The 12,366-nt window shown below is 39.3% G+C and overlaps 1 protein-coding gene across 1 annotated transcript in view; it reads left to right on the top strand.

Annotated features, from left to right (window-relative positions):
* LOC139728092 (tripartite motif-containing protein 2-like) overlaps window positions 1-12,366 on the top strand; it is an 84,715-nt gene that overhangs the window by 65,582 nt on the left and 6,767 nt on the right. Inside the window, exons 3-4 of the mRNA XM_071639055.1 lie at window positions 9,315-11,405; window positions 12,004-12,159. Of these exons, the coding sequence (XP_071495156.1) occupies window positions 9,315-11,405; window positions 12,004-12,156 (2,244 nt within the window). The 3' untranslated portion in view covers window positions 12,157-12,159. The remainder of the gene's footprint in view (window positions 1-9,314; window positions 11,406-12,003; window positions 12,160-12,366) is intronic.

Here is a 12,366-nt window from a genome sequence, read left to right as displayed (position 1 = left end):
TGTCATGCATGTACATGCATGAAAGTGGATGTTTTTCTTTGTGAGCAGAGGGTTCCTTGCTCAATGTGAATTCCCAACGTAATGTATTTTAGACAACTAGAAACTCCTGTGCAAGTGAAAACAATATACACAAGAAAGAGACATATCTTGGTATGTGTTTCTATGTCCTGATTTATCAGCACTTTTACTGGCATCAACTACATATTCAAGCAAAGGTCATTTGTAGTGTTGGCTGTTTGTAGGCAGCATTCTAGTTTTAATTTGCCTCATAGCCCCAGTGATGAAACACAGAATGATGCAAGTGTGTGTGTGTGTGTGTGTGTGTGTGTGTGTGTGTGTGTGTGTGTGTGTGTGTATGTGCGTATGTCTTTTGCACAGTTGATGAGAAACAGTCCAACTCTGATGATAAGAGAGATGCGAGCAGTATCATGTCATTTAATGACTCAAGTGGAGATAGCGTTATGTGAATGAATTATTCAGCACAGGAAGAATATTCTAGAATAGATAGCCCACACAGAAGCTGAAAATGCAAAGCTGCCGACAAAGATCGGGATCCGAAAATCTTGTGAGATTGTGTCTGTAATTAAGCCAATTTAAACCTGGAATGGTGGTGACACCAGCAATTTTGATTTTATGATGCCATTATTAATTCAAGGGAGAAGTCAAGCAGGTAACATTCATCAAAGTTGGCTGGAAGGAATCAAATTCATCAAGCAAAGTACCTTGGTGATATTTGTCTTGTGGATAGCATCACTTAATTATGCATTGTGTGGCCGTTACTGGGTCTGGCAATATTCTTAGTCATTTACCATGCCACATACTTTTTCTCTGGTTGGCAGTGGACTGATGATAATGAGACTTTTGGTAGATGTAATCAGTAATGATTGAATTTCATGAACACATTTAATAGCTTGCTATTGTGCCAGTATATTGATGGGTTCTATTAGACAGGATATTGGACTAGTTTAAGAAACAATGCTGTTGAATTCTCACATATTACCACAGTACATGGTTAGTGATTGTGCCCAGCAAATATTTTCAGTGTATGCATTTCTTATCACTCTGTCTTTACATATATTAAAAGCTCAAATCTATGTGATAACAAATGCTGCTGTGGAACTCTGAAACTATCTGTGATAGTACATAAAAATATAAAGGAATTTTTCTGTGACAACATCTTTGTGCTTCAGAAATTGAATAAAGTCAAATTTCCATATTCAGACATATCATACTGTAAGTCTGGAAATTTTGGGGTGCATTTAAATTTCATGAATGTCGCAAGAGCCAAGATTCGAGACATTAAAATAAATGTGAATGTTCTTGTCTACACTATATGCATTAAATGCCAGTGGCAATTTGAACAAAAAAAAAATCATGCTGCAAATATATTTCTGACTTAATTATAGTATGCTTAGTTACAGTGGGACTTGAATATGTATGTTTTTATATTTTCTGTCAAAAAGTAGGTCATGGCAGAACCTTGACTGGATGAATGCTTTACAGGCCGGTGTATTTCACAGATGTTCCAATGGCTTGCTCTTTGGCTTTCCTTGCTTTTTTTTTTCTTCTTTTTCTTCTTCTACCAGTACTCCTTCCATCCTACATCCATTTTGTGAGGATACAGAAACCTAATGTATGTACACGCCTGTTGGTTCATGGGATTGTGTGTGAATCTGTGTGTGTCAGGGTATGCAGTATTATCCCACCAGTGGCATATAGAGATGGTGCATTCATGCGTGCCTGTCATCATGCACACACACATGCACACACAGCTTGTGGCAGACCCAGAATTATAATGGAACCCTAGTGTTTACATTATATTGATCCATGTCTACCGCAGATGGTGACTTACTGGCTGGCTGTGAGAATGTGTGTGTACGTATGATACACACTGGAGTGCCATATATTGGACTGTGTGTATAGAGCATCTCACTTGGCCTATGTATGTGTATGTGTGTTTATATGTGTGTGTGGGGGGGGGGGGGTGGTGGTGGATGGATGTGTGTTGGGAGATGTTTCCAGATGTCCTTTGCCCTAGCTAAGTGCATACATGACTTTGATAGTAGCAATTTAATTATGTGCTGTTAATTATAGTTTGGAGACCTTTAATAATTCACCCTCCCCCCCAAAAAAGAAAAAGAAAAGAAAGAAGGTATAACAGATATATCATATATCCCCATTTATCTCTCTCTGTTCTAGCATTTTCCCTAGCATCTTTCTCTATCTTTCTAAATACATTAATTTGCCTTTTTACTCTGGCTGCCTTTTGCATTCAGCCCTGTATTATTCAATACATAATATTTATGTTCCTTTTTTAATACTTCAGACTTGAAAGAAGTGATAATTTCATTTTGTTTTCTTTTTTCTTTGACGTGATGTGTGAATGTTAATCTTCTGATTGGATTCAGTGGTTTATTTATTTATTTATTTTTTTGATAATAGATTCAGCTCTGTGCTATACAGGTATACTAATTTCAACATATGTACTTGTAGTCCATAAATAGCACCACCTGCCCTCTGACTGAAAGTATAAGCAAGCAGTATGTCCACAACAACTCATAGCTGGATGCTGTGTAAAGTAGATCACTGTATATGTATGTGGTATAGATATATATCTATTTTTGCAAATTTTGCATGCCCAGTTGCTTTTTTTTTTTTCGGGGGGGGGGGGGGGGAGCAAAATTAACCACCCATAAAAATATTGCCTCCCATAGCTAAAATTGTGTCGTATGAGGATTATGTATCTAAGGTGAGAAATCACTAAATGTTCTGTTTATCCATTGAGGATGGGCTTATTTTGCTGTAACACACATTTTCTATAGACACTTGCCCGACCATACTTGGGACTAGTCTTAGAAGATATTGTGTCGACCCGTGCTCGCATTGATCATTCTCATTTAACACATGCTTATTTATTTGCAGCCGAGAATCCTCTTCGGTGCATATCATGTGGTTGTTTATTTACGGTTAAACACATTCTGCTTGAATATGTGGAGTTCACTCACATTTGCACAACTTATTACAATGTTCCTGATTTGTTAACTCTATTTAGAGACGTTTCACGTGAAACAATTGTAGCTTTTCTAAAAGCTATCAATTTGTTTATTTAGTTCTAAATACATGTAGGCAACTGTTTGAATCCTAATCACAACAGGTATACCCTTGGGCAAGGTATCTTATGCTAATTGTTTAGTCTTTCAGAGGAGACTTTAATGTCGGTCCCGTGTAAAGGAGAGCCACACCATTTGCACGTTAAAGAACCTATTCACTTTTTGAAAAGAGTAGGGAGTTATCCCGGTGAAATAGTTCACTGTTTTTAGTTAATACATTATATGAATATTATGATTGAGATGCCCATTATTTTTACTGTGCATGTTAAAGCTGTGTATGAATTTAGATTAAAGGGATAGTACAGTATTGGTGGAGATGAGAATTGGGCTTTTAACTTTTTGTGAGATAACAAGAAAATACGAAATGATGTAGTACCGAGCATACCATTTTAAGAGGAATTCAAAGTTTATTTGATGAAAATCGGGTTTGGAATGACTGAAACATCCAAAAACAAAGTAAAACAAAGCATTCGTAATAAAGTGTGGGTCCCACACTTTATTAGAATTGCTTTTTTGGATATCTCAGCCATTTCAAAACCAATTTTCATCAAATAAATGTTGAATTCCTCATAGAATTACATTCTCTCCCATATTTCATAAGAGGTTTCTCATTATTTCACCAAAAAATGTTAGAAACCCAAAATTAGGTCTCAACCAAAACTGTATGATCCCTTTAAGCTAAACTGTCCGACACTTAAATAACACTTAACGTGTTGATAGTGTCGTTAAGCATATCAATCAATCAATTAATGGGTTAAAAGGAATGAATAATAGTTACATCTCATTTTTTCGCTGTCCTTCTCGATGGTGAATTCAACCTCTTGCGAAATATGGGATACACTCGGTGTGACCCACATAGACTCCTTGCTTGCTTTCTTTTTTTTTTCTAGTAGCCAGGTCAGGGTTAGTCATGATTGTATGGAGAAGATGCTATGATTCACTCAGCAGCCTGGCCACAAATGTTTGTGTCTCTGTCTGTTTGTTCTTTTTTTTTTCCACTGTTACTCTTTAATTGATTACTATCTAGTACTTATCACTTGTCAGATCCTCTTCAAAAAGTGAATAGCCCCTCTGGTAAATGACTCACTTACAGAGATTGATCATTGTTAAAGTCTTTATCCCTTTATTAATGATCATGCTTTCATTTCCTTTTCACTTCCATTAATCTTTAGATGTTTAAGATTTACATCAAATACTTCATACATTGTAGGTCAATTTTTGTTGTGCTATATTCAGTTGACTTTGTACTTCAGATAAAGGTGATGATGATTAATTCTGCAATCGCACTGTATTTCGTATGAGGTAATTTGACAGGAGTTTAGACAGTGTAAGCCTTGTTTCCAAAGCTCTTGATAGAGGAAGTCTTTTATCCTTTCCTTATTGCCATGCTATTCTAGGTATTCAAAAGTGTTTGCAAATCTTTACACACCAGAAGAGCAGATCTGAGGAAAAGGTTGAACCAACGAGTGTCTCAAATTTAAGGAGATGAATTCCTTAGCTGGTTTTTGAGACAACAAAGTTGTGGGTTAGTATGGATCTTGGGTTAGTGTTAGTCAACTGTGTGCGTGTTTCTGAAGGTGTGGTTTAATTTACATTATGTGCAACATATGTTATAGTAGAGATTGGGTGTGAATGTATAAATTGTGAGGTGCAATAAAGTTATAAGGAGGTTGCATTCCTCTGTCTCCTTGAAGGTAGTATTACCTGGATATGTTTAAACTCCATCATGAATGTTTCCATATGTGTTAATGAAGAAGGGAACATCCATCATCCCAAGTCCAGTTTTCGTACTGTTGTAAATTTTTTTCAGATCTTAAACTGGGACATCCCACGTATTGCCACACACAGGTACTGTTCATTGCTTTCCACTGTAACTGCCGTACACATTCAAATGCTAAAACGGTCCGTCTGTTCATACACTGGCCGTCCATCAATCGTGCTACCAGCCATTAAGATTTTCTGGCAAGTGGAAAAGAGGAGTCAATGTTGTATGTCGCAGGGAAATAAATCACAATGATAGCAACAGTCTGTGCAGCATTGCTCACATATGAATTTAATCAGATTACATTCTATATGGTCATGTGGTGGTGAACTTTTGCAATTTTGTTTTCAAAGAGACTATTGCACAACCCTTCTGTGGAAAGAAACCTCAATATTAATTATAATAAATGAAATCAAATCAAATGAACATGTATATTTGCATTCCATTATTGCTATCTATCTCATAACCTGTTTATGCTATGCAAAGGATCGGCCTTTTAATATCTCAAAAAGGGGGGGGGGTGACTATCAAGTGAGCAAGATTCCATTATACCCTTTTTTTGTGGTTGTTTAACTGTATTGCTACCCTTACAAAGACTTTGTTTGCCTATTTTGCTCTTTTTGTAAGTCTAAAGTAACCAGGATTACAAAAGAGCTGTGCACTTCATGTTTGATGACAGGGTTGTACATTCTCTGAGCTTCTCAGCATCCATATCCGACTTTGGTGTTCAGGTTTGCCTGTACTACAAAAGTATGTCTTATTTGTGTCAGCATACTTCTGTATTGACATTTCGGAAAGTAAACTGCAGCTGCTAACAGAATGTCTAGAATCTGTGAGGTGATATGTCCAGGAGAGCTACCTATATGGTCTCTACTGGCATTCCATGACGATGAACGGAAGCATTTTCATGTTCCGAGGAAGGAATGCAATGATGGCACCCACATCCTTACACCAATAAAGACCCATCAAATACAGGCACCATTAACATGCATTCCTGCTGGGTTGTGGAGTTAGCCTTCTTTCCAGGTATCTATTGCAAGGTTTTGTCACCATGTTGGTGAACTCGACAAATTGTGAATCCAGACAATGGTGCATTTAAACTTAGAGATGGGTTTGATGCATATTGGTACAATGTGTATATGTGTATGTGGCCATAAATTTCATAAGCTAAATAACACATGCACTGTATTCCCAACTTTCTGCAGAAATGGAATGTCAAACTATATAGCATTGTGGGCACTTGCTTATCAATATTCTGTTCTGCATTGTGATGATAGATATGAAAATATCTCAGTCAAATCAAATTCAAGTACTAGTGTCACAAAGTAAATATGTATATTTGAATCTATTTGCTTTAGCTTTAGCCCTGTACACAGGAGAATTTTCTCTGTCTTGAAATATGGCTTGGTGCACATCCAATGACTATCTTGGTAAATACAGCATGTTGTCGTCAAAGTCCACAGTCTTTGTCCCTTGTTCAAAGCTCTCCTGCATCCAACAAGCATTACTGTCACTCTTCAATCGTGGCAAAGTGTTTCTTGATGTGATTTTCTCAGATCACCTTGTCATCGACAATATATGAAATATATAGAGCCAAAACTATTTCTGTCCCCTCTTCCCCTCGTATTTGGGGCCCCCATCTTTCAAGTGCGTGTAATTTCATCCCTCCATTGTGTCGGGTCACGATCTGAAATTGTCTGGTATTTGCCATGTCAACCTGGGATGGGATGGGCGTAACTCCGAAGAGAGCGAGGTGAGAGCTGGTCAGTCAAAGGTGGAGTTCGTGGGAAATTGAACTTAGTTTGTGGCTTCGTTTTCATCGTGTCCAGGAGGCCTGGACTAGCCTGGGAGGATAATATGTGTTTCTGCTCTCATGTCTGCACTCGAATGTGAATCATTAGCCAAGTTTTTCATTTTCAGAATCAGTTTTTAGCTGGTGAAGCATGGAGGGTACCTCAGCAAAGATGGAGCGGTATGTTGAACATGGACTTGCGTAGCATTCATATTGATCAGCTGTAGGGGATCTAGCTGTTGTGGTGGAACAAAGTACTAACAAATCATCAAATTTTTCTCGCATATGAATGTAGAATCTTTTAGGTATCATGATATATGGTGTGATATTTATGTGATATCATGTCATTATTTCAGATTGTGTTTTGCATTTATGTATGTTGATATATAATCTCTAACTTTGATGGAGATACCTTATCTTACATCATGATATTGATCAGACACAATATCATCATCTATTTGTTAATGTTGATAAGTGTCAAACATGACAATCTGTGTAGAAATTTTGTATGTCAAATGGTAAATCTTGGTTTTATTTCGTGTGGTCCTATCAGTAGACCACTTTATGTTAGTTTTCAGTAAACATTTTCTGTTTCTCACACATCTTTCTCAAACATTTTGATTCTCTCCTTTCCTTCTCTGTCTCTCTCTCTTATCTGTCTTTCTGTCTGTCTTTTCTTGGTTGCTGGCTCCTCTAATATTCCATCTCTCCTTCTGTTTCCTCACTGCGATGTAAGCAATAGATGGAAGCAAATGCATGATTAGTTATTCAAGTCGTGTGTCACAATTTTGTCTCCAAAAGTCATGTGATGAGCACAATTCGTGTTCATATATTACAAAACTCTTGGGAGATAAGTGTCTGCATTTATGTTCTCGAGTGTGAAAGCACAGAGATGCAGACATGTTTAATTTAGTGCAGGCTTCTTCTTTTTTTTTTCTGGGAGATCTGGCTGTGCTGTAGTGTTCTACTGATCAACTGAAATTAGATAAAGTATTTAGTTTTTGAAATGTATAGGTGCTGCTATTGTTCCTTTTCACTTGTATTGTAAAGCAGAAAGTCTAGGTCTAATTAGATGAAAAAGCTGTGTGTTGAAATTGAATTTATAGCTCCTTTATGAGAGATGCCATACCCATTTATAAAGTTCCCATTAGACATTTGACCTGTAATGAGCATGTCATATACTCCTCTGATCTTGTATAACTTAGATTGTTAGTAGCCACAAAATTGCTGCCCATCGGGCAAACTATGCGCATGAGGGAGAATGTAAGTTGTAAGCCCACACACAGAGCTTGTATCTCAAAATTTGAACAAATATGTCTTATGCTCAGGGCATTATTTGTCGCTTTTTAAATGCTTTATATTTTAGGGTCCTGTGAGCTTAGAAAATATTGCCAATCCAAATAGGAAGCAGGTTTTGTGTTTCAAGAATCTGTGGATGATTTCCACTTCAGAAAGCAATATATCTGCCTCCTTGAGTGAACAAAATGTGTTGAAGAAATTAAATGTGCATTAGAATGACAGTTTTGTTCTCATTCTCATTGTTTGATGAGGTTGTGATTTGAATTCTGGCCAATGTGATAGACTTGATACCAATGAAGAACCTCTGACAGTGAAGAAAGTATCGAATTTGTAAGGAACTCCTCTAATAGAGATATGCAGGCATGACCAAAGATAACGGTACTCCTTGAAGTTGGTTTATTGCTTTATTACTGGTGACATTCCTCCATCCCTCACAGTGCAGAAAACAAACGGAAAAACATTTTGTTTAATATTCATGGGCTCATCCCTCACAACCTGTTCTGTTAGAGTGAATTATCAGACAATCATGTTCTGTGGGTATGTTTATAGCTTTAGTGTTGGTAACCCAAGTGTGTTGTACCCCAATGCATATTTAAATAGCTTGGACTAGGCAAATATAGTATGTGAGCACATTTTATTAGTCTTGGTGGCTCCATATCATGGTATTCTAACAGAAGAAACATACAGAGTCCTACCACCTGTTTGGAAAAGAGATTAAGCCTATAAACACTCTTATTGCAGCTAAAACACCCCCCAAAAATACAAAAGAAAAAAATGTCCTCACATTTTGAGGTTAAAACTTATTGATGAACATAGAATTCTATTCAAATTCTTTGTGGGCATGTGTTTGACATGAGCAAGGAGAACTACACATATGTCTGTTTTGTTTTCTGTGATCAGCAGTTAGAGTACGACGGCCTTAGACTGATTTTAAAGCTCTGTTGCCTGACCTTTGCCATATTTTTTGGCCTGAGAATTTCTGTAAATAACATTCCAAGGCCAGCTGCAACCAAAAAGTGTTAGGGAACCTATGTGATTTTGGCAAATTTATGGAAAATGACATTGATTTGATGGCAATGTCAGGTAGGGTTAGTACAAGGTCTCAAATTTTGTTATAGCGATGCAAGATGACTGTGAAGATAAGTTGATTTATACATGTACATGAATCACATGTACATGAATCCTGCTCTTGGTGCATTTTGTGAGCTAAGGTGAGGATTTGAGAATCTGACAAGAAGGGATGGTGTTGTTTTTCTGTAAATCATTCAGTTTTACAATGACTTTTTCTGACTCAATGACAGTTAATATTTCCATCTAAAAGATCTAACTGGACACCACTTTGATTTTCCAGATTACTGAAAGGAGGTACTTCATGCGAGGTTCTGACAACTGCGTCGGCGTCATGGCGTCCCAGAGCCCCGTCGTCAAGCAGATAGACAAGCAGTTCTTGGTATGTGGCATCTGTCTGGAGCGCTACAAGCTGCCCAAAGTACTCCCATGTCTGCACACCTTCTGCCAGAAGTGTCTCGAAAATTACGTGCCATCAGAGTCCCTTACCCTGACCTGCCCTATCTGTAGACAACAGTCCATAGTACCCATCGAGGGTGTGGCAGGTTTGCAGTCCAACTTCTTCATCACCAATCTCATGGAGGTCTTAGAAAGACCTGAGAGCAATGGGGGCGGAGACTCTCCCATTGGCGATCAAATGCTTTCCTGCGCAAGTCACGAGGGGGAGCCCTTAACGTATTACTGCGACAACTGTGAGACTGCCATATGCGAAGAGTGCACTGTTACAGAACACTGCGATCACAGCACTGTCCTCCTAGCGAATGTCATCGAGGAGCACAAAGAAACGTTGCGGAGTATCCTCGAGGAAGCCAAAACCCAAATACCGCAACTGAAAGATGCAATAGCGAAAGTGACCTCAATATCAGAACGATTGTCGGAGAAAAAAGCCAGTGCCGAATGTCAGATCAGTGACTCCTTCAATGCCTTGGAGGAGGAGGTCCGAGGCAGGAAGACTGACATGATAAAGGAGCTTGATGCCGTACATAGTGCAAAACAGAGTGTGCTGCAGAGACAAAGGTGTCTGCTCCAGGAGAACCTCAACAGTATAGAGAACAACTGCGATTTCACAGAGCAAGCACTAGCCAGCGACAATGAAACGCATGTTCTCCTAGTCAAAAAGCAGATGCTTAGTAGGTTACAGGAATTATCCCAGCTCACTATGCAACTGAAGCCGGAGGAGAATGACTATGTAAGTGTGTCGTGTGACATTGATTCCATACAGAAGAGCATTGCCAATATCGGGCTTGTGCAGTCAAACAGTGCCGTCCCACATGAGACCGTTGCCAATGGTGAGGGGCTGAAGAGGGCAGTGATAGGTGAACAGACGGCGGTCACGATCACGTCGAAGAACTGCAGGGGAGTGCTGGTGAAGACTGGTAATGCTCCTCTCACAGCCCAGCTTAAAACACCAGATTCAAAGACGGAGGATCTACCAGTCTTGGATAACCGGAATGGAACCTACGACGTCGTCTTTACCACGCAAAGAGAAGGTAGCCATAGTCTCACCATTAAGCTGTATGATGAACACATAAAAGGAAGTCCATTCAAGCTCAAAGGTTGCAAGGATGATAGTTCTGTTAGTCCCAAATCTCCTTCAGGAAAGATTCCAGTCAGGACTAGTGTGAGGCAAAAAGCCACCCGCCGGCCTCAGAGTGCCAGCGGTAACCTTAGAACATATCGAAGCAATAACCCCATTGAGGATGACCTGATATTGACCATTGGGACACATGGGCGCAACAAGGGCGAGTTCACTAATCCCCAGGGTATTGCAGCTACTCCCTCAGGAAGAATCTTGGTTACTGACAGCAACAACCAGTGCATTCAAGTCTTCCTAAACACCGGGGAGATCAAGCAGCGCTTTGGTATTCGAGGACGTAGCAACGGACAACTCCAGCGACCAACGGGCATTGCAGTCAGTAACCACGGCAACTACATTGTAGCAGACTACGAAAACAAATGGATCAGTATCTTCAGTCCAGAGGGGAAGTTCATCAGCAAAATTGGCACTGGCAAACTGGTTGCTCCAAAGGGTGTGGCCGTAGACAACAACAACAACATCATTGTGGTGGACAATAGAGCAAGCACCATCTTCATCTTCTCTCCTTCAGGGAAAGTCCTGAATAAGATCGGGTCAAGGGGAGCCCAGGACCAACAGCTGTGTGGTCCTCACTTTGTGGCCGTCAACAAGGAGAATCACATCATCGTGTCAGACTTCCACAACCACTGCATCAAGGTCTTTGACATCGACGGTCAGCTCATCACTTCGTTTGGCTCCAGGGGAGAGGGAAATGGTCAGTTCAATGCTCCAACAGGAGTCGCTGTGGATACACTCGGGAACATCATTGTTGCTGACTGGGGCAATAGCAGATTACAGGTGAGTTTGCTGTTAGGAATATACCAGGGAGATCTTCTAAATTGACAAATTAGTATTATCACGATCAAGTAAATAACTTAAGTTTGTTCTCCAACATACTGAGATATTAAAGTAAAAGCAATTTTCAGTATCATAACCATCATTATTAAGAATAACCTTTTTTTTAATCTGCAAAAGTTTTTTTTTCATGCATTTTGTACATAATCTGGTTACATACATTGTAATAATTTGTGTGTGTGTGTGTACTATTCAGATTCATTATAACTTTCCTTGACTGCCTTATGAGTTCAGTAATCGTGAATCATCTTCAAGCTTTGAATGCAAGCAAAGATTATAAGCTGGATAGTTATTTATACACAGGTAGATAGATACTAATCTTATTATTACATGTGTTGAGACTGGCCTGTGAATCAGTTAGGAAGGGGTATCAGGAGAGCATCGTCATTCCCACTCTTTTACCAAACCTTCACCAGACAATAAGAACTGAGTGAAGCAGTACATTCAGCTTTAAGTATAACACACATAACTTGAAAGGCCAGTCTCATGCAGCAGACCTATTCACACAATGTCTGTATTTGCCATCCAATTTACTCCCAAGGTGTTTGATGCTAGCGGCTCCTTTGTGTCATACATCAACACGATGGGGGACCCTCTTTACGGACCCCAAGACATCTGCATCACCAGCGACGGTCACGTTGCAGTGGCCGACTCCGGCAACCATTGTGTGAAAGTCTACAAGTACTTACAGTAGGAGGTAAAGGAGTGTCCCTATGTTCCCTGCAGAGGGCTTCTTGACGAGTTGTTTAATATAGCGCCAGGTTCAGAGAGACACAGCTGGAAGTATTAGGCTGTAGGTGGGACTAAGGAGGAATATATGTACTAATTGTGGTTGTAGTCTGTAGGCATGTTGAGAGGTTGTATATGTAGTGTTTGGGTCAAGGCATATGGTATTCGGTGTGTT

Source organism: Diadema antillarum, unplaced genomic scaffold, assembly GCF_040938485.1.
Source record: "Diadema antillarum isolate AM-2024a unplaced genomic scaffold, OU_Dant_1.0 seq00000163_RagTag, whole genome shotgun sequence".
In the NCBI taxonomy this organism is placed as follows: Eukaryota; Metazoa; Echinodermata; class Echinoidea; order Diadematoida; family Diadematidae; genus Diadema; species Diadema antillarum.
The sequence above is the reverse complement of the archived record's forward strand: the minus strand, read 5'-3'. Positions and strand labels throughout refer to the sequence as shown.